Source organism: Accipiter gentilis, chromosome 27 (assembly GCF_929443795.1).
Source record: "Accipiter gentilis chromosome 27, bAccGen1.1, whole genome shotgun sequence".
In the NCBI taxonomy this organism is placed as follows: Eukaryota; Metazoa; Chordata; class Aves; order Accipitriformes; family Accipitridae; genus Astur; species Astur gentilis.
In genome coordinates, this window is record NC_064906.1 from 2,884,860 (window position 1) to 2,908,632 (window position 23,773).

The 23,773-nt window shown below is 38.2% G+C and overlaps 1 protein-coding gene across 1 annotated transcript in view; it reads right to left on the reverse strand.

Moving 5' to 3' along the window:
• The window catches only part of PIEZO2 (piezo type mechanosensitive ion channel component 2), a 311,773-nt gene that overhangs the window by 250,389 nt on the left and 37,611 nt on the right, over positions 1-23,773 (reverse strand). The window contains exon 2 of the mRNA XM_049830271.1: positions 5,147-5,242. Coding sequence (XP_049686228.1) covers positions 5,147-5,242 — 96 coding nt within the window. The remainder of the gene's footprint in view (positions 1-5,146; positions 5,243-23,773) is intronic.

Consider the following 23,773-nt stretch of genomic DNA (forward strand, 5'->3'; position numbering starts at 1 on the left):
TATATGGTGACAGGCTACAGTGTCTTATTAATCAGAAATTATGAGATGAAATAAAGTTAACTACCTAAATGCAAACTCACCTCTGTTACAGAAGAAAAAGCCACATAAACCAGTTATTTAGTAGTGCAAAATGAGCTACTGACCCGAGGCAGGGTGAATGCATATAGTCACGCTTTGTTATTTCTGACGCAACAGCATGTACAAGCCTTTGTTAAGGACAAGGACATCATTCAGTAGACTTCAGGCAAAAGAAAAAAGATCACTAATATAATTATCTCATAATCAAAGAGGTTAGAAACTAGGCTATTGCACAGTTTATTCCCTATTTGTCATCTTCCAGAGAACTAGGTAACTAGTCAGTTGCTGATCTTACAGATAATTCATATAGAAAATCACTGCTGAAATCACATGGCTTTACAACATGTGCAAAGAGGTATCTGCCACAAAAGCAGTTCCCATCAGCAACTCTTGAAAAATTGGCCAAGTTTTCAATTACTCCTGTAGACAAGAAATGTTATTTACAATGAAACTCTTTTTCATAGTTGTCTCATGCAGAGTAGCACATTTTGCTGTTTAATCAGCTATGTAATCACTGATTTCAAGGATTATAAATAACAGAGCTGAACAGAGCGTTAACCAAATACATTTTCAGCTGCACATAAATGCTCATGAATATATTTTCCCTTATTCAGCCAGCTTAATGGACATTTAATCAGTATGTCTGCAAACAATACATTCAGCTAAATCTTAAATAATATTTCAGCTGTAACTGAAGGAGATGTCTCCTGTAACTTGGAAGAGGTTGGTATTTTCACCTGGCAGGTATTATCTTAAAATGAATATACTGAACATATGTGGAGACAGGAGACTGTGCCTTATATCCATGATTAAGGATTAATATTACTTTATCTTAGTAATTACATTTTTAATGAAGATTAAATATTTAAGTGGGGGGGAACTTTACTCATTAAGCTTTAAACACCATCTGAACACCATATTTCAGTGCATATTATTTTTTTCCCCAGTGTTTCTAACCCTTTATGTTTCTGTCAAAATTAAAGTTAATCTAGACTGACATCATCCATTCCAGACTAATTTCTAATTCTATAGCCTGGAAAAACCCTAAACTTGGTGGAGTGAAGTTGCATAAGTTCAATAACTGGAAAGGCGATTTGAACTTTGCAGTTCAAAAACTGCAAGGCGATAAACTGGGAAAATAGGTGGAAGTACAAGACATAGGAATGTTGGTCAGAGATTGTGACTGGGGAGCTGAGTAAGCCAGAAGGAGATGAGGAAGGAAAAGCTTAGTGGAAGGACACCAGAAAGCTCAAAAGAGTAAAAAGACTTAATCAACAGAAGCAAAGGCTTCAGGAAAAAACTATTTGAACAAAACAAAGAGAAGATACAAAAATATTAAGTGACAGAAATTAAAGGAAAAAAGAAAAGTAAAATATATAGCCATGTAATAGGTTTTGCTGGTTGTTGTTGGTTTTTTTTTAATATTGTTTTATTTAACTTTCACTCTTTGATTTACTGGTGGTTTGGCTGGTTTTAGCTAAAATAGTTAGAGATTTCTCCTTTCTTTTCTATCTTCTGGACATGAAAAAAAATTCCTCAATGCTTAGGAAAGATACACCTACACACACAGGTACACAATTTAAAAACGTGACAGGGATAGAGGGCCAAAATGGTTACACTCAGAAATACTGAATTTATGTAAGAAATTAATTCTCATTAACAAACCCTAACATGAAATTCAGAAGTATAACATAGTACAACACACAATATGGGGAAACTATCCAAAGTCCTAAGAAAGCATTTTCCTCTAAGAAAGATTGCTGCCATCAGTGATGCAAACTAGATGATTTAGTGTCTATCAAATCACACAGGAATTAGTTCTAATGAAATAGACTTTTTTAGACTCTAAAAGGAGAGAATTAGGATGTCTCTCCACTGTCGCTCTTGGCATCTAGAAAATGTCTCTGTTTATTCTGTCAATCACTTCTCCTGGCACAGAAGGGGCAGCAAAGTAAAACACGCAAAACCAACACAGTAATTGCATATTATTTGGGAAGTTGCACCCAAATTCCCCAATGAGTGCTTCCCTCACAACTGCCACCTTCAGCACTTTTAAGGGAAACTTTAACTTACATCTGGGCATTTACTGATGTTCCATTCTCACACTGTCCTGGTAATTTTCCCCTGTAAAAATGACTGACAGCCTTACCTAGAGTGGGATTTCCTACCTTTTATGCTTACTTTATTTATTTTTCAGCCCTGGTTTTGCTGGCTCCACTGGATACTTTTACAAGTCAACATAAACTAAGCCCACCCAATTGGTATGGGTCCCTGCCAAAAGACAACATGTTCTTAGATCGAGTGGTAGAAACTGGGTGAAAAGTGGTGTGGGGAAGTAGAAGAGTGTGGAGAGACAAGATATAAATCTAGGAATTAAGGCATGAAATACCAATGCTAATCAGACTTTTTCCAATTCTGTACTGTAATACTTCATGAAGATGGCTTCTTCACCAAGGGGTGAGAGAGTTGAAGTTCACAAGTGAACTCTATAGTTAACAGACCAAATCAAAAAGCACCCCAATTCTCACCTGATTCCTTGCCCTGTTTCATAGCTCTGTCAAGATACGTGCTTCAATTGCAATTCACAAAGACTCCAAATTTAGTAAAATTCAAATCTATCCCACTCTAAGCAATTTTTGGAAATATGACTTTGATCTATTTATAACTGATATCCCATTTATGAGTAACATTTAGCAATAATACTACCCTTGTGACTGTGTAGTCAGTCACAAGGGCACTTCTTTTCCTTTAGCTTAGGTGTCAAGACTGTGTAGCACCATGGGTATCTCTGTCAATTGATACTAATATAATCACACAAAATAATTATAAAGTAAAACCAAAAAAGAATGCAAAAGGGATTAATTCAATGCAGATTATCTTTTAAATCTTTTAAATGAACCTAGACTGTGAAATGCACTGTGGCAGGATATAATTTTGGTTAAGTCCTTCAAAGATTTTAAAAGAGGATCAGCATCTACCCTAGCTAAAATAAAAGTGAAACAGGGAGCCATTGTAATTAGGGTAGGTCAGGATACACTTTCCACAAAACAAGTTAAAGTCTGCCTTGCTTCTCCCTGCTAGAACCTGGAGGAAGAAGTTCTCTTCCTTATACATCTTCCCCTATACACAGACTGGCTAAAAATCTGCATCAACAGAAACCATATGCACAAACAGATGAAAAAAGAGAGTTTTCTTTAGTTTTGTCTCCTGCCCCCCTCAAACTAATTCTTAGCGGAAAACACTAGTAAAAACTGGTACAACAGAAGCTGTACTTCCACTTGTAAAAACTGATTGGTACTGTCACTATGTGCCATGAAATAATAAATAGTTCATCAGACAATTCTGAAACTCCTGTTTCCTCTCTTCATCTTCTCCGTAAAGAGAAGAAAGGATGAGTTTGAGGGGTCGCTCTAATTGAGAACCTAAGACTCTCCAAGAACCCTTCTCAGAGAATTCAAGAAAAGTTTTCTACATTTCTTTTCTCAGGGGAAATAGACCAATAGCCATAACTATAGGCAGGACACAGAAACAGATGTTTAGAAGGAGACCTGTCTATAAACCATTTGAAAATATGTCATTCTTCAGCTAACACACTGAAAACTACATGTTTTGTGTCAACCTGTTGCTCAGCCAAATCACAGCGAGTTCTTTAGGTAAGAAAGAACATCAGTTTCTGTTGAACAGTGTTTAGAAGACAGACATGGGATTGAAGAAGAACCTGGAATATCTACAAGCTCTTCTAAGGAATCACAAAAATATGCAAAAGTGAGGGGTAAATCCAAACCGCTAAGGAACTACCTGGCAGAACAAAGTCAAGATTAAGGTTGCCCAGGAAGCCACATAAAGTGCCAAAATCTTTGGGTAAGAACATCATAGAGGCCCTGTAAACTCAGATGTCACTATACTCAGTAGATTTTCCAATTCTTTTCTTTAGGGAACTATGTTGATTAAAATAGTCTGAATTTCCATCAGCCACGAGAATGGATTTGTGAGTAGAAAAATTATGCCAAAGTCAGTATCAGATAAATCTGTATTACTTCAGGACCTCTTTAAAGGCCTCCTTTTTGTTAGTGGCATCATGGAACCAGCTTACTTTCTAAAGAATAGTCTTCACATTATTTCCAGCAGAAAAGATGAGAGATGAGTCCATTTGACTTTAGCACTGTGTGATATTATTTTTTATACTGAAGAAGAATCAGGTAAGCAGGAACAACAATGATTCAAGCAGCAAGTGCTTTGAAATGCAGTCATCGGCAATCTCATCCAACTTGCTACTAGGTGACAAAGCACACCAGTAGATAACGATCTGTGATTGCATCCTCACTGCAAATTCCACCAACAGATCACAAACCCTTGTTTTGATATTGTTATACAGCCATTTCTGTTGACTTTCAAGAATCTGTTCCTCTACACAGACAAAATACAGCAAGAATGTAATACTGCTGAAATGGATTCTGTCTTCATAGGTCTGCATAATTGTTTTCATATTTTAAATTGTAAAAGTTTGATTGGTATGTGGTACACAAATGCTTGAATGCCTGATGTAGATATTTATGTCATCTCTACCAGTTAGCCTTTTTAGTTATTTTTACTAAGGCAGTTGTTTAAAGTCAGGATGAGAGTGATGTTTAAATAAGTGCCTAAAATACTGGTGCTTACCGGGTGAAAAAAACGAGACCAAATTTAATTCTCAAGTTACTACAAACCCAAACCTTGGGCACAGTCTGTGAAAGAATGGCCTGGGGGGGAGATGTTCTAAAAGCTCATTTTTCACACAGACCATGTCAGTATTCTAGGTGAAATAATGCCATAAAAAGGATCCCCCAGTATCATTATCAGTCAGCCCTGCTGCAAACTTGGGGCAAGAATAGCATCATGGTTGGAAGTCCTTCAGCAATGAAGCCAGCCTGTAGTGAACCTACAGTGTCAGGGAATTTACAGTATGTATTACAAGTTAGCTCACTTAATGAGGAGAAAATGCTCAGGACTTCAGCTTCTACTACACAAAGGCTTCTGTATGTATTGTGTCCACCACATATTCTGAAGAATGAATCAATGAACATCTTACCTTGCATCGTTGTTTTTGTGGGTTCTGAAAACAGAGGAATGAGCAGGAGGTAGATGAGGTAGACAAAAGAGAGCCCATTGTAACGGAAAGCACAGGCTGCAATGAGAGAAAAGAAAAAGGAACGTATTGCTTAATCAGCCTGGGATAATCAAATTCAATAGCACAACGCATTTCGCATTTGAGTTTACCGTTTACCTTACCAACTTTTCACTCACTTAAACCATTTCTACACAAGTATTCAAGTTTATGCTTAAAATAAATAATAAAATTAAATACAATTTTGAAGTATTTTCACAGTAATATATATTTTAAGTTCAGCAAAAGATGCATCCAAGCTACAAAGACTTTGTCCAGAATGATGGACAAGTTACTTGTTACCTGAACTTTTTACTCTCCTCATCCATAAACTTATCAAACCATTCCCCTCAAAAATATATAAGGAAGGCTAAATCAACATTTTTGGGCTCTCTTTAAGAAGCTACATACAAGTTCATTATATTACAACTAAGAATTATCAGTAAATAATGAAGAAAAATTATAAATTATATTCAGATTCCAAATTACAGCACGGTTAAAGTCAGGTTACCCTTAAAATAGCAATGTTTTTAAATCATTACAGACGTCTTCAAATTTTACTATCACCCATTTTTTTGCTCATACAAACTTCTTCCAGTGAAAAGATTGTGAACTACAAATGAAAAAGGGCTTCACAGCAACTTGCAACTGGTGTTACAGAAGTTTTTGTAAAGAATGGAACTACTCTGCTAACTTTGTCTAATATTTCCTTTTCTATTTTAAAAAATTAGTGTATTTTCCTGAAAGTATCCAGGTCAGAAGGCCATTATAACAAGCAACAATATTGCTACAGCAAAGGCACATCTTTTCAAAGAATGTCACATGTATTCTGTGCTGAAAGAGGAATATATGGACTTCCATACAAAAAAGATAAAAACAACAAAACATGACAAAGTAATCTGTAATTCCACTGTGCAGCAGATGATGAAAGATCACAAAACCTACCACATTCAAACATTCCCATGAGATAAGCCAACTGCAGAGGAGTCAGGAGATGAATTAACCTCTACATTTATTTATTCGTGGAACATAACTACTATCAATTAAGTCTTCTCAGCTATATCCAAAACTTGGAGGCAGTTGTTAGTCTTAGTCCTGCCAGAAACGTGTATTCCAAAAGAAAACAAGTTTCTCCAGTCACTACTTCATGAAATTTCATGGAGACTATACTGGAAATGAGTTAACAACTTAAGTATTAATTGGTCCTCATCCTCATCGCATATGCCCATTTTAGTTATAAATACAAAACTGAGAAGTCTCTCTAATAACAAACAAATCCACACAACAGCTATAATTTTTGCTTCCCAAGTTTACCAATGTTTTGAACAACCAGCATGATTTCCTTAATAGCCCTGATAGAAAGACTCTGGATTTACACTCCATGTCTGCACCTTAGCCAAGAAATATGTTAACTTTATGGGTAAGTCTGGCAAGAAGGAAGGACAAGAAACATCTATGCTCTACTTCTAAACCGATATGATTCTGCCACCAGCCTTCAAAAAAAAAAAAATCTGTCAAGGACTACAAAGACCATCAAAGCTTGATAGAGGGTTTTTCAGAGTGAAATCCAGAATGCTTAAAAGCAGCTTCTCATTCGCCTGTAAGAATTTAAACTCGTACTGCTCCTGTCACTTACTACTTAAGCTCCCTTTATAGCCATTGCCTTTAAACGCCACCCCAAGAATTACACCTACACTTGTAACCAAGAAAAACTGCCAGATAAATAGGACCTACCCCACTGGGAATTCTGTAAGGAATTATCAGAGCTTTAAAGTGAATGTACTTGAGAAGAAGGCATCAATCCCACTATTATGTGCCTACTCTCAGGGTGCTCTGCAGAGAACAGGTGATGGCCATTAGCAGCCTTCTTGGAATGAATGGCAAAGAGGATGCTCCTGAGATCAGGACAAATCCATAAATCAACCTTTTTGCAAGTTTAATTTGGGGTGGAAAGAAGTTCTTTCGCATTTATAGAAAAAGGTACAACAGTGGTTCAAGGCTGATCTAAAGCCTGAAGGCTTTTCCACTTCAAGGGGGAGGATCAATGTTCTCAGTCCTTCTGGTAGCAGAATAATAGTATTAGCAGATAATACTATTATCCATTTATTACAGGGATTGTGTCAATCAACTTTTAAATACGTTAAACAGCTTGCTTGATTTCAGTGCAGTATTATACACATTTTCTTCTTTCTTCAGAATTGAGCTTGCTACACTTCTTGTAGACCACCTAGCGCTCAGTTTTCTCAGTACAAAGATAGAAAACAGCAACTGTGTGCTTCAGATACCCTCCTCTGTTAGCCATATGTCAGTACCTTACTAACAAGTCCACGTCAAATATTTAGAACCTCTATTTATAGCAAAGCATCCTCCAGCAAACTAATAAACTTGGCTATGCATTGCCTGGAAAACTTAACGCTTATTTAAGCAGTTGCAAGAGCACTAGCAATATATTTCTCAGAATTAATAAATTAAAAACCCCAGAACTTAGGTGCAACATTTTTACTATTCTCTATCGCAACTATGTCAATATTTCCATATCATCTTTATCTCCACTTGTCTAGCACATTTCGCTAAAGAGATTAGTGCTTTACCAAGCTCACATGCCAGAGCAAAGCACCATGATTGAACATACTTTTAGCAAGACGCAAGATTAGAAAACAGCAGCTGCACTTTATTTACATATTTACACTGCACTGCAACTTTATTTGTCAAACATATGTATTCCTGCCATGGTTTCAGCCCAGATGGCAACAAAGGACCAGGCTGCTGCTGGCTCATTCCTCCCCTGCTGGGACATGGGATGGGGAAGAGAAAATATAAAGAAATGCTTCTGGGCTGAGACAAGGACAGGGAGGGGTCACTCACCACTGATGGTCATGGGCAAAAGACAGGCTCAACTCGGGGAAGAAACAAAATCAATTTCATTTACTACCAATCATATGAAAACAAGACAATGAGAAGTAAAACCAAATCTTCAAACACCTTCCTTCCCCTCCTTCCCGGGATTAACTTTACTTCTGGTTCTCCCTCCCTCCTCCCCGCTAGCGTCGCGGGGGGATGGGGAATGGGGGCTGGGATCAGTTCCTCACACATTGTCTCTGCTGCTCCTTCCTCCTCACGCTCTTCCCCTGCTCCAGCGTGGAATCCCTCCCACGGGAGACAATCCCCAGCGTGGGTCCTTCCCACGGGCTGCAGTTCTTCACGAACTGCTCCAGTGTGGGTCCGTTCACCTCCCCTGGTGCACCTCCTCCCCCTCCTCTTCACTGACCTGGCCGTCTCCACAGGTGTTTCTTTCACACCCCACTCCCCCTCACTGCTGCAAGTGAGGTAAATCTGTTCTCCCAGAGGCATTACCACTGTTGCTGAGGGGCTCGGCCTGGGCCAGAGTCAGGTCCGACTTGGAGCCAGGGAAGCTTCTAGCAGCTTCTCACAGGAGCCGGCCCTGCAGCCTGCTCCCCGCCCCCGCCCCCCAAAGCCCGCCACACAAACCTGAAACACTGCCCGAGTTCTGATACTGAAAACGATCTAGGACAAGTTGCCGGGCATAAACTCAGCTTCAGTTTGTCACTGATACAACAACAAAGGATGATCCAAAAAAGCAAATGAACCCATCCCCTGCGTGCCTGCCAGCATTCACAAAGGTCTCCTCCCGCAAAGGCAGCTGTACGCAGGTGTCCGCCACAGTGGAAGGTCCCGTTTGAGGTCAACAGAATTCCATCAACGGACAACACATCTATGCAAATCAATTTCTTGGCAAACCAGGTAGTACAGAAATTTCTGGATAGTTGTGTTGCATTGGTCACTTTGCACTGTCAAAATTAATGTAATTTTAGCATTTTAGGCTCGTTACCTCTTCTCAAAATTGTCTAATCGATTAGCGAAATTAATTTCAGAGGAATTATTCTTGAACTATATTTACCTCAAAATTTACTGCTTTCTATTTCTAGACCTGAGGAGACTGTGATCTCAAAAGCTTTTTTTCTCCACAACTACATAAACTGGACTATGAACAGAGATTACTTCTCCATACAAAACTTCCATTATACATTTTTTTCATATAAAGTGTCCTGCAGAAACATAAAAATACCTTGAAGACATTTGGTAAAAAGAAATATTTCCTAAGCTGAAAGTGTTAGTTTTATTAGTATCCAAGAAACCCTTCAGTTTCTTTGTTTCAGAAGTATGGGTCTGCCTAAAACAAACACTAAACAAAAAGCTCAAATAGGTAAATATACCTTACATGCAAAGTCCATATACACTTTTTTCTCTTCAGTCTTTTTTTAACCCATATTTCTCACCATGGTTTCTAACAGCCTCTAGTAATCAAACTTCAGAAATGTGATTTTCATCTCTGAAGTTCTGCTACTGTTCAGAGTCCAATGACAGCAGTAATACACAATTGTGAAGAGACATAAAAACCCCACAGCTATTGATATACATTATATTCGTATATTAGAAGCAAACTTAGCTCTTTTATAATCAGCTGAAGTACTTTAGGGCACCTTCCCTCGGGTGCAAGAAAAGAGTGCCTTATAACATATAAGATTGACTTCTCCATTCATAAGTGCTTACTTGACATATTTCTGGTTTAATGCACAGCGTGCTAAAAAAATGCTACCTTTTAAGACAGGATCAGAATGTCATCTAAGACAAAGTTAAAATAATTTCGTACATCTCTATGCCATAGCAGTCAAAAAAACCTACAATGAAAAAAGTAACATGCAGATGCATAAAATTTTCACAAAAGACTGACATGCAAGTTATTCGTAGCAAAATATGATAGCTGTAGAATATTTCATCTTTCTGGCATCCAATCATTTGTTCAATCAAATGAAAAACTACAGTCACAGATAACTGATGTTCTTCTCTTTCACCGTTGCCTGTAAATGTATTCACAATTCACTAATCCTGCTACATGTAGTATGTATCTTACAAAAAAATATGCACAAAGAAAAAACCTCTAAAGCCACCTCTGCATATTCTGGGACTAATAGAGAATAGAAATCAGCTCTGAACACTTAAATCTTGCAATGAAGAACACAATATTTTTACAAGATTTATTAGGAGGTGAGTGTAATGATTACCTCATACAGGTAAAGCTACTCAGGTAAGAGGATTAATTATATCATAATACAAAATCTTTCCTATTTTGCTACAATCACTAGAGCAAAGAGTTATGTACAAAGCCTTAAAAAAAGTCCCCAATGCTGAGCACTGTTATTAACATAATGATCCAGAATTTCCATTAGATTACAGCATCAGTATATGTTAGGTTTAAGAACAACTCCTTAGACAGCCTTACACAAGGACTGAGTTCTTCTTGAAATTAAGAATTGACATTACAACTGGGAACTTATAGATTGCTAATATTTTAAGGGCTGCTTGTATATTTCTTGGCATAGTCAATAAAAACAGTCAATATGTCAGCACTAAAAGAGGACATTCATTATTGTATGCTGCTTTTTTCTAAATTAAAAAAATTGAAATGTGCATTCTACTGAATTTCACAAAGTCATTGTCTAAAATTCTGTGAAAAGGACATACTCTTAAGTGAGATACCTTTCAAAATTATGTTTTCTTTCCTTTAGACAATACACTTTTAAATGCTCCAGACTGTGATATATACATGCTCTGTACATATGCATTCAAAAAAAAAAAAAAAGGACTCCCAGACAGTCCACAACTTAAGTTTGAACCGTATCTCTAATGCAGAATTAGAAAAAAATTTTTTTTCAAGTTTTTATTACAATAAAGTTGAGAAATTTAACTCATTCTTAAGATAGATATGTACAGTATGCACCATACATAACTAAAAAGGAATCTTAAAAGACCCAGAAAATCATGTCACATGACATCACATAACCTTGTCCTTTGTCCTGGGTTCAGCTGGGATAGAGTCAATTTTTACAGGAACCTGGGAGGTGGGGGCACAGCCGGGGCAGCTGACCTGGACTAGCCAAGGAGCTATTCCATACCATGTGCCATCATGCTCAGTATATAAATGGGGAGCGGGCCGGGGGGTGGTCTCTGTTTTCGGTGGGGGAAGTGGCGGAGCGTTGGGTCCCGGGTGGTGAGCAGTTGCACTGTGCATCACTCTTTTTGTATACTTTTTTTCCATTAGTGCCGTTGTTGTTGTTGTAATTTCTTTGTGTTTGTCCCAGTAAACTGCCTTTATCTCAACCCTCGAGGTTCCAGGTATTTTTTTTTTTTTTCTTTTCTCTCCTCTGTCTCCTCCCCATCCCACCGGAGGGGGGCTGGAGGAGTGAGCGAGCGGCTGCGTGGTCCTTTGTTACCGCCTGGGCTGGAACCATGACACCTTCTAGATTATATTTTTCATTATTATCTGATAGCCAAAGAAGAATGCTTTTGAACTTGAAGAAATCTACTACTGCTTCTTCACCACCAAGTTTCTACATGTAGATACTGGATTTTTCCAACATCAAAATTCTAACAGCTGCTACATGTTACTATTTCATATTTATACCAACAGTTCTTTCCTTCCTTCTACTTAAAGAGAATAATTTGTATAGAATTTGTATTTTACCTGTTATATAACAAATATTGGAGGGCAAAGTGGGTGGTGATAGAGGAATTTGCACTGAGCTTGGTCTTGGAAAGCAGAGGAAAAACATAGCCTCATGAAAGATATGTTTAGTTTTATTTAAAAAAAAAAAATAAATTTAAAAGGTATTCAATTCAGAAGTGGAAACTACCTGTTCAAAAAAAACCCAGCCTTTAAGAGTGCAGGCATAGTACCAAATGGCTACTGACTTCTCATTTTTAAGCTAGAATTGTGTTAAAAGTCACAACAACAGAAAATATGAAGGACAGGTGAAGACAGAATTAGTCATCTACTCGCTATTTCTTAATTTACTTATTTTACTAAAAAGGCACTGTCATTAATGTTAACAGAATGTATTGCTTGCTATACCCTTTTCTGTTCAAGAACTACATAAAAACAGTTTTTTCCACATATTTCTACTGTAGGTTCTTAGCATTATCATCTCTGGACTAATGTGTTCATGCTAATGTGTGCATTAGCATGAGAAGGAATAGATTCAGCCAACTACAATGAAGTCATGCCTCCTCTACCTTCAGCAGGATATTGCATATTGTTTACATCCTCTTTTAACAACTTTAGATCCACAAGATTGTTAAGAAAACTATGAAAGGATATTCTTCAAGATCACTCCCTTTAGACTAAAATTTGGTTTAATATTCATGCTTATTTTTCCAGTGACAAAAAAAAAATACATTCAGTGAAAATAATCATTGGAAAAAGTGTTGCTGAAAAAATGTCTAACCCCAAGCAGGCAAGGGTTGTTGGCTGAAAGACAGAGCTGATGCTGTTCAGACATTCTCATACCCAGCTGATCTGAAATAAATCTCTAAAAGCAAGGGACCAAAAAACAAAAGGGAAAGGGAATTGGTAGCTGATTGATCTGTGAAACTACTTGGTGTCCAGGAGGCCAAGTGTCCAGCTCTTAAAGCTAGGAGAACGCAGCACCACGTTCCTGTCTCTAATGCTGTAATTTTTCATGGTTATCCCATGGTTAATATCAAACTTTCTACCAGTTACATCCTCAGAATTCTGAAAACACCTAATTAACACCTAATTCAGACTAAAACAGGCTACACAAGACAGCCTTTGCTACTAGGTGTAAAACATGTATGAGACACTGGTGTACACCCAAGATGAAAAGCTTCTGGTACCAAAGCCCAGTCGAAGAAGTCAGAGTAAAACAACTGCAAAGGAAATACATCTCCTCCTCCAAACCAAGGTGCTCTGCAAGACCATCCATGAATGTGTGTCATGAATGGTCAACTCTTCCAGGAGGACATACAGTTAAGATTCCTCTTATCAGTAAGGCACTGTCCTAATGACATGATTATTAGGCCTTTCCACTTGTGCTGCCCTCTGGCAAGACATTTATCAGCCAGTTCCCACATTCTTTATAATATTCAAAATTAGGGGATTTTTTTATTATTATTATTCATTTTTGTTTTGGTTTGGCTTTTTTTGTTACCCCAAATAATCTTACTGGACACCAAAACCTGCCTAACCAAGGCAAGTAAGTCCTGCATTAGGCCATATGGACTCATCCTTCGGAAGATTAGATTTGCTCCAGAAAGTCAGCCAATAAGAACAAAAGTACACGATAAACTATCAATGGTGTTTCTAAAAGCATTAATACTAAATACAGTTACTCTCCTACACAGGCAAAGGCATTACAGAACCAGTGACAGAGCAGGAGCTAACCCACCCACAGCAATAAAGGGAATATCCCCCCCCAAAAAATACACACTTCACCTCTAACTTTAAAAATATTGACTTGTAGTGGCACTCCAGTGCAAAAACTCCAGAAGACCTTTATTTTCATTGTCCAGTACAACCAGCTTAAGAGATGCAAAAACATAAGCCACTGCAGTTTCTCTGTATGTATATATGTTCTTATATGCCACAGCAAACCACTTCACAGATACAATTAAACACAGCTTTCCTTGCTGACAAAGCAATAACAATTCAGAAGTTTTGAACATTTTAAACCACGGTAAAGTGGACTATATGGACTATACAAGAGCTCAGTAAGGAATAAATGTAAATGTTAAAAGAAGTGATTTAAAATTTACAGAATAAGAACTACTGTGAATAAATGTTTTTCAAGGAGGAGTTTAAAAGCAAATCAAAACAAAAACCCCACATCTCCTGTTAGCTAGACAAGCAATTATTTCTAACAATGTGATAGGGAGCAGAGGTCAAGACTGGTGGGAAAAATCTGGTTTACTGCTATTTGTGTCTGCATAAAGCTTTCATGTTTAAAGCTTTTTAATTTCTAGTAATAGTCTCTCTTAATATCAACCAGTAAACGTAAGAAGAAATGAAAACAGAATTTTCCTCCCCAGAGTTCGTGCACGCAGCATTCTTTATCCAACACACACACATACAGGCGCTTTGTGACTCTTTCCACATTAAACAGCTCTGCTGATAACACTGTGCTTATGTATACCACCCCCCACCCCGCTCCTGAGCCAAAATTTCAACATGGTGGTGCTTTGTGCAGCATCACGTATCTAGTGTGTGCTACACCCAGACAGAAAACTTGTTTCTTTTGGGAAAAAAACATGAATGCTTTGATAAACAGATAAATACTATGCATTTGGTTCATGTCAGCACTTATACAATCACATTTTTTCACTGGTCAATGCTCATCAGGAGACATGACTGCTGGACAGTGAACACTTTTCAAAGGGTTTGGGGTTTTCTTTTTGCTTTGACTTTTTCCCCCCCTTTCCTTTCTTTCTCAGAGCAGCTGTTTCTGTAAGCTTTCTCTCCATCAGAAACCACCTGGAACCGATCTTAACTTGTGGAAAATACTGCCTGGGAATTGAGTGCAGAGAGAGAAGACAAAACACCTTGTCTGTCATTTTCTTTCAGCTCTTGGGGACAGGAGCTATGCTCCCTCACTGTCTTTGACATGAGGAAAATGAACAAAAGACCTCAGGTGTGAGCATACCACAACCATCACCTTACTCAATGTCTTTTAAAGGAGTATCTACTCTCACAAGCAAAGCTAATGTCATTATGCTTTATTGACATGACTAAGTACACAAGTATTTCCAACATAAAAAACATGATGGACACCATCATCAGTAATCAGAAAGATCTACTTAACATTATACCTCATTTCAAGCTCAGTGGCAGATTAGAACTAAATTAAGACTTTCTACTATCTCTTAGATTGCCTGAGGGTTTTGACATTTCTACATTGTGTTGGTAATCTCTTATTCAACCAATCAATTGGAGACAAGGTTGGGGGTTTTTTTGTTGAGTAGCTTATTTATGATTTTTGACACTTCTTTACATATATACCTTTTTAGTCCCAGTCTCTTCTCTCACAGTGATTAAAGCTCATTGCAGGCACAATCTTTCCCCTCCCCTCACCCACCTCATACAATTAACACATGCCAAAGTAAGTTCCACTCAAAAAACAGTGGTCCTAACCTCTGCCAAAAAAATGCAGTTGGCAAAGAGTTTCCCATTTTTTACATAACAAAAATAGGTGGCAAATCTGGGATCTATGTTGTCCTCGGGCTTTATGATTAGGACAGCATGCCAGCCACCAAAACAGTGAGCACTCAACTTCATGAGCTCATTTCACTGAAGTCACAAGATTTTGCATGACGTGTACACACATATTCGTTCATTGGTCTGGGAAAAGGAAGAAGACATCATATTCCTCCACCAAGGCGGCTGCCTGCCTGTGGAAGGGACAATGCCTGCATTCTCATCCCTGCTCCAGCAATAGCTCTTCTGTCTCCAGGCTTCTCTCTCTAGGAAGGTAACTGGGAGCTAAAGAAATCACTCTGCTCCTCATTCATTTTCATGGGATGAGAAAAGCGTGTTCCTTGCCCCCCCGGACATCTGGAGACAGCAGTCCGATTGTGCTGTTACAGTTGCATAACCCTGGCAAGACTTGAACTAAAAATAAATGCAGAACACAGATGACGACCAAACGTCACACAGTGCTACTGCTAAACACAACATCGACCAGGGACAAATGTGGAGACAGTTGTGTGACAGAGATCTCCATGAGCAGAAAGGGACCAAGACCTTCATTTACAGCTGCTAAGAAGCTCTCAGACACCAGGAACAGCTACTCAGTCAAATGCTTCCAGCAACTAGAAGTGAAAATTTTGGCACATGTTACCAATCCCCCACAGCCATCCACACTCATCATCTTCTAAAACACATAAATCACCATAAATCAATTGACATAAGATGCAGAAAGAACCAAGTAAATTTTTTTTGCCAGCTGTTTCTTACACTGACACCAGTCCTGTAAAAAACCCAGTCAGATGAAGGACGGGACAAAAAAACTAACCCAGACAAATGCCTCTGAGGAATATAAGCATCAGAGAGGTGTTAATACTAAGAAATATGAGCATCACTAGTGAAGTTACAAATATGAATGCAGTGTTTAAAACCCTGCCATTATTTATTCCAGGAGAGGAAAGGATAGATAAACTTCCTTTCCTGGTCCATCACTGAAATAAAGGCTCAGAGGGTTGCAACTGCAAGCTATAAATCTGGGTGATGAAGGAGGACTTCAGACAGTGCTACAAAGCCGCAGTGTTTACCAAAGGAAACTGAATTTTAAAAATAGTTATCTCCAGGATATCTGTCAATTGCGTAAAGCAGATGCAAGCTCCTCATTCTTGTAATGTCACTATTCCAAACTGACATTTCGTGTAGAAAATAAGAAGTCAACTTTTTGTTTGAAGAAGAATTGTGCATTTCTTTCTCTCCTTAAAATATGCTAAGTAATTTTCTCTTATTGAGAAGAAGTTTCGATCTACTACAGGAATCTACTTAGGAATGCCATGAATTGCCTTGCAAACTATTTCTCATAACTAGGAACCAGGAAAGGATCCTAGAGAACCCAGAGAATCACAGAACCCAGGGACATGTTGGGAGACTTTATAACTGCAGATCTGGTTTGATCACAAAGATTGCTTATTCTGGAGAAGTAGTGCTTAAACCCATCTGACTCCCAATGAAATTTTATACGCACATGAGCATAATCTCTGCAAGACAGAGTCCTGGGACAGATGCATTTTACTACTGGTTTCAAATGAAAGGCTTACATCGCATTGAGTGAAAAACATGTCAGAAGCCCCACCATTCGAACAGGACCATGGCCTCGGCCAGTTTTCAAACAGAAAGATGGAGTGCATTTATTTTGAGTAGAAACATTTCCCAGAAAGCACAAGGCACATATGTTCACACTGCATCTGTTTCTATGCACATCATTCAAGATGCTTTCTCTGCCCCCAAAGTGTTGCAATCTCTGGTACTTGTGGGAGGCCTTCTTCCACATATCGATTTTCTATTATACGGCATCTGTAGCAATGTTTTCTTCCCCTGGAATATGAATTGCAGAAACTCCCCCAGACCTTTGATAAGCTCCCAGCCAAATTTTAAGAGCAAGACTGGAAATTCAAAATGATTTAATACCTCTTTCATGTTTATATAACAAACCATTGTGTCCTTGTCCAAGAATATTTGAATGTGGGAAGTTAAGAAGAAGTTTAACTTGAAGAAAACTTCCCACGGAGTTAGTAATTCTAATCTGTTTATATCTAGGCTCAATATAAAGTCTGGCTACGTATTTCTTTGGAGTCAAGCCACTGTCCTGAAGATACCCAATGATATTACGCAGTACCCCATCAGCATAAAAAGTAAAGAAGCCACATCTCACCAAGGAAATTAGGGTCTGGGTTCACCACTACTTACCTTCTAGAGCTCTCAATGCAGCCAGTCACAAAGTAAAGAATTGTTTGTTGCAGGGAAAGACAGAGATAATAAAAACTTGTCATCATTAGGCATGTTTTGAAAACATGAAGATGGGTACAGGTAAAGTTAAGGGTCGCAACACAAATCTTCATTCTCAAAAAGTAATAGTGTACTTTTCTCACTTACAAAATAATAATAATAAAAAAACAACCAACAAACAAACCAAAAAAACCAGCATCTCTTTAATTGGGCAAGATCTCAAAGTTGGAGAAATGAGTCCACTGAGAATCTCAGAAGATCCGTTTCTTGAGAAAGAGCCAAAGTATACATCCTGGAGGATTAAAACTAAGTGAAGGGCACATTAAATTTGATTTAAACATATCCTGAAAATTTAAGAAAGATACAAACACCAAGCTGTCTTTCAAGTAAAAAAAAGATGTGTTTTTCTTTGCAATCTCTGCAGGGAAGCCAATGATCCCTTACTGACAAGGGTTCTATATACAGCAAAGATGACAGCAATAGAGACTTACATAATCCTTGTAACTTTCTTTATGAGCACTCCCATTAGCATAAATTTTTATCTGGTCAAGAAAGTATTTTTGTCAGTAAACTGACAAAAATTTATACCAGTTGAGAACACAAACCATGGATTTCAAAGTGGTCTTTATGAGTAAATTGACCAAAATTAGTCTTGGATGAAGTTTGTAGCTACAGAAATGTGCCAGAATTAAGTAAAATCTTGGGATTTGTTCAAACACAGCGGATTCTCTTCATTAACATCTAGATCAATGTGCAACAGCCAGTCAGTTTGTCAGGAGTATTCTTGTTTATCATGCTAGAAAAATAACTAACTTCATGCTTTAACACATGGTGTTAAGTGATGGAAGTGGGAAGATGAAGCTGCAGAAAGAGATACCTAACTCAGTAACGTTGTTCTGCTAATGTGTTATCAGGTCGAAAGAGGAAAGTTTATTTATATTTACCACAGAGGCAAGAGAAAGTTCTTCCTAAAAGCAGTAGTAGTAATAATAGTAATTTTATAAAAAGGATTGACAGAAATAAATTAGTTGTGGGGTTTTTTAAACCAAGAAAAATTAAAACTTTTTTTCAGTTTGAAAGGGGGAATATAATGCCTGAAACAAGAACTTTCTCCTGCTTTCTCATTCATAGGAGATTCCCTCTGCCCCCCGCAATTAGCTATCCATTTATAAAGCACTTCAAAGGGGCATTATAGTTCATTTTGAATAGTCAATGTTCCCACATAATTTTCTTGGTTTTTGTCACTGAACAATTTGGACAACTAATTTTTTTTTAATCTAAAACATTCAAGTTATGTCATGATAACTACAAGAAAATACACCCTTTAAAAACAAACAAACAAAAAACCACCGAAAATTGCCTTCTCAGCTCTTTGATCAGAATAAACACATACCAGCAGCAAAATTCACATTACTTACCATCATATCAATTGCTAGCATAAATAAGTTAAGACCCTGTGACAAACATACATTAAAGCAAGCTTGAGTTCATGTGATTTCATAACCAGGAAGAGATTGTCAGCATGACTACAAGCATTTATCTTTTGTTTAGGGCATCATGGTCTACTCGTAAAAATATCGCTCTTCAATAAATAATAGAGTATGCCATTGCTGTCCCAAGTTCTACCAATTCCAAAAATGCTCAGAATTCCAATTTTGGAACAATTCTAGGAAAATCCTGCCTGACTTTGTTCCCCAATAAATGCTCCAAGGTAAGGATTTTAAGATGACTGCTAAAACCCAAGCAGAAATCCTGCTCACCCGTTTTCAGCTTGTATTTTTGTACCTGTAAAAAAAAAGGGAAAATATTCTGTCGTATGTTTGGATGCATATGCATCAGTGTCCACACTGTCTATATGTTATCTACCATACCTGGAAAAAGGTCTTGTTTTGGGCTATAAGAAAAGGAGGTGTGAGGATATTTTCACGTCAACAGTTAAGCTGAAATGAAATTACTATCTTACATACCTGAGGAAAGGCATCTTCCCAATGTCTGAAAAACCCAAACTACTAGATACCAACGATGAACACTCTGAAAGTGAATTTCAGAGGTAACACATGTAGAGGAACCATTCAAGATAACACAAGGGAGAGACTGATAGGACAGTGCGATGCAAAGTTTGGCATTCAGTCTCAAAGATTTCTTCCTGTTACAATCCTGTTTATCAGTGACTGAGGGTTTGTTAGGACAGGTACAGTGCCTAGCCACAGTCCACTAGAAAATGCTTAAACTTCCATCTAGTCTCCAACTTGAATCAAAGAGGAGAAGCAGAACAGCTGTGACTGACAGCCACCACCTTCATGTCGTACGATCAAAGGGTAAAGGATGAATACCCAGCCTCCAGCTCTGCAGGCATGCTTTGCCGTCAACAGCACAAGACAAATTTGTACCCCATTTGCACTTGACAGTTGCGGAGCCATTGCCTCACCTTGGGGTCTGCTGAACTTTATCAGCCTTTAAAACAGCCCTTTGTTGTGCCCCAGCCAAGAGCCATCTGCCAAGGCATCACGTCCCAGACCCCGCTGCCTCCACACTGAGCAAATCCCAAGTAGTGCAGTACATGGGGCTCCTGGCATCAACATTTCTCCCCCTCAGCAGCTGCCACAAGATTATTTAATAGCTCAGGTGGTTCTGCTGGCACAGAAACAGTGGCACTGTTTTCTGAAGGCAAAATACTTGATGTGTAAACAAAGCAATGGAGCATGTTAGCCTATGCCTTCATATTTAGGGACGTGCATTTTCTTTGGCAGCAAAGCTAAAGGAATCCTTCTGCCAGGTGTCCCTTGTGACTCCCAAGCCATTGCCAGCACAATGGCATGCCAGCACAGCTGCCTGTGGCGCTCAGCACTGGCACAAGCAAGCAGGGAGCACCCTGTGAAAAGGGGAGAGAAGGGGTGACCAGGAACTTGAGAAACTCACTACTGGAGAAAACAGTGCAACTATGTGCCAAAATGTAGAAATAAGCCATCTGTAGCTCTTCAAAGGCACTTTGTCTCGTCACTATCATAAGCACATCATGGCGTATCATTACTAAGAAGGTGGAGAGGAGAGAAACTTTCAGTGGCACTCAAGTTGTGAATTCATTGGGCATTTATTACAATTTTTTAGGTTTTCAGGACAAACACCAATGTCAACTCTACACATAGTAAAATCAAAAATGTATTTTACAATTAGTTTCATATCTTTAGTTGTTGCTTCCTCCCCACCTTCAGACAGATTTCTCAAAAGGAGGAAGATGAAAAGGGAGAGGATAAGATGTGGAAAATCCAAACACTTCAAAGTATTCTAGAGAAAAGGATTTTATTGTAATTATCAACCAGATACATGCAGAGTTACCTTTCTAAAATCCCATGGAACAGAAAAAGTACATGGAAATCTTTCCAGTAAAAAAAAAATCCAACCAAGATTAGTACCTCGTTGTGGTAGGGTCTACCCAAGCACATTAAAGAGCAGACAACTTCAGTAGACAAAACTATTTAGAGTGGGAAAAAGGGAAATATCCTTACCTGGCTTACACAAATAAGAAGCCAAACCACAGAAAATTACTTGAGTTTACCATGTTTATGTGACAGCCCCATAGCAAAGTGACTCCAAGTTCCCAAATCTAAACCTGCAGTTCCAAGGGCACAACCTCTCTACAAAAAGATATTCTTGCCTTTCTTCCAAACTGGTGGCAGATGTACATACAAGCAAGAGTTTACTCTGAAATCAATAATTTCTTAATCACACAAATCAACAGGGAATCCTTAAGTTGCAAAATTACTCTCCTAGTCACATTTGCACTATTTTTCCAGTTGTTTTCCCCTTACTATTTGTGTCATTTTCTCCTTGAAAACATCATGGAGCGAGTCACTAGTTCTAACTACGTTTGTGTTCTTATACTGTGCCGACCCATGCAGCATCTGACCACCTTTCAGGAAAAGATGCACACGTGCCAAATACAGCCATGCCTTTTGAGATAATGGAGGTGGTAAAGGGACAAGCAGCAGTCCGGGGATGAGGCTCTAGTGCAAGACAATGGTATTTCCACCCCCCAAGATGACAGACTTAACGCTCCTCACCTGCCTCCAAATACATTCATTAGCAGCCTTACACAGGATCTTAAGAGGGGATGGTCCTGTAGCCACAGACACTTTTATTCAAATAGAGAAATATTTGTGAGAACATGTTTGTTAATAGTAGACTGTATTACATAAAACCATAAAGCTAATATTAATGTCTCAGAATTGTCAACCATATCTTGTCTAAAACCTATGTACTTATGATTAAACTCACCAATTTTTGGCACTCAAAAAAAAACCTGCAAGAGGATACCCATTTGAGAAAATCGTGCATTTGCTTTTCTGGTGGTCTTGCATTCTAAGCCAACAGGTTGGTTTAAATTTAAAGTGTTGGTATCACTAAACTAATATATCAACCTTTAAGGGAAAATTAGGTTTTACAGAGACAGCAGAGGCAAATTCATACTTTATTGCAAACCACTAGGTGCTTTCCTTCTTCCTCTACATTAGCAGAGTCATTGAGGTCTCTCGTTCCCTTCACTTTGTCTTAGTGTCTTCCCTCAAATTCACAGCAATCCCAGAAAAATCACAGTTCAAATTTAAAGGATAAAATTCCAACAAACATCATGCAATGATCTGAAACAAGCTAATCATTGCCTTCACTGGTTAATCATGCAAAATCTGATGCTTGGCTTACCTGAACTACAAGGAAACAACAGGAACCCCAAGGATCTCATCCAAATGAGCACAGTAATACCCTGATCCTGCACTCCTTACTGAAGCATTTCTGTCCTCTTTCCCAGGACTGTTCCAGTAAGGGCAGATGAATTCATAAACTTTAACAGTATCCACAATCTAGTAGCTAAACTTGCTTGTGTATTAGACAAAATACATTGCTCGTTCACAAAACACTGTAACCTGATCAACCACGGTGACTCAAAAACCTTCACACCAAACTATTTCTGAAAACAGGAACAACCAACTAGAAACCTGTCCTTCAGAAATATTTTTGCACTCTGCAAAACCCAACAATATTAAATCTAACCTGAACCAACGATATTAGATCTAACATATGACCACCTCAAAATGTCTGGGAATACTGTTTTGTTTGTGGGTGTAATTTCTATAGAGCAAACAGGTTTTCAGTTCAGCTCCATTTATTGGCATGGGAAGACAACAGCATGCATGCCACGCTCTCACAATCTCAGTCAGCAGACAATCAACTTAAATTTGTTTCTTTTAGCCAAAAGTGCATGCAGTAAAAAAGCGATTCTAGAAGGAGCCAAATACTGAATGGTTTCATCCAAAATAGGGAACTGTAGCCCAACATATCCCAAAGAAGAAATGTTATTTTTGTGTCTGGAAGACAATTTGAATTGAGCTTGATAAGAATATTTCTAGCCTCTGAAGTGCTGTGTGAACTGCATCCTGCGTTGTACAGCCTAACAAGGTTGCCTTTGTTGATGTTGATACAGAACACGGGTAGCGAAGTGGCTGATGTGCTTGCCCATACAAAGTTACAGTTTTAACTCCAGATTCAGAAAAGTACACAACGTATTTGTGATTATGTGTGAGACAGACTCATAATTCAATTTATACATTTTTGTTAATTTAGCTCGTCTCTCCTGCCAAAGATGCAATCATTTTCCTGAAGATGAATGTCAACCCAGTAAGCCAAAAGCCATTTATCAGCTTTTGGCTAAGAAATATTTGAAGAGCTTAAAAAAAAGGCAAGTATTAAAATGCTGATTGAAACAAGTATGAATGGTTTGATTATTACATGGAGTCCTCAAGCGGGGAGAGGGGAGCACATCCTGTTTTGTGGTTAGGAAAAGTTGGCAATCTGAATCTGACCCCCACCCTTTTTTGTGCAATCTCTGCATAATAAATCTGACATTTCAGAAGAAAGCTTCCATTCTCCTTCAATAACCCTGTGCAGAGGAGTAAAGAAAAGTGGGTCCTACACTCCATTTTTTTTTCAGTGGTCCACAGGATTTCCAAAAATAATACCCTGCCCAGATGTTGAATCAGACTTTCAGTTTATTTGCAGGCAGCAGAATCAGTAGATTTCAAATTAGCTTCAGATGCTGTGAGTGAGGAAACACCACTTCCCTCCAAATTCAACATCTAAAAGGTTTTTTGCATTTTTATGCTTGTTTAAAAAAATTATAGGCCAAGAATTAACAGTTGAGCTCTAAATCAATGCTTCTTTCAAGT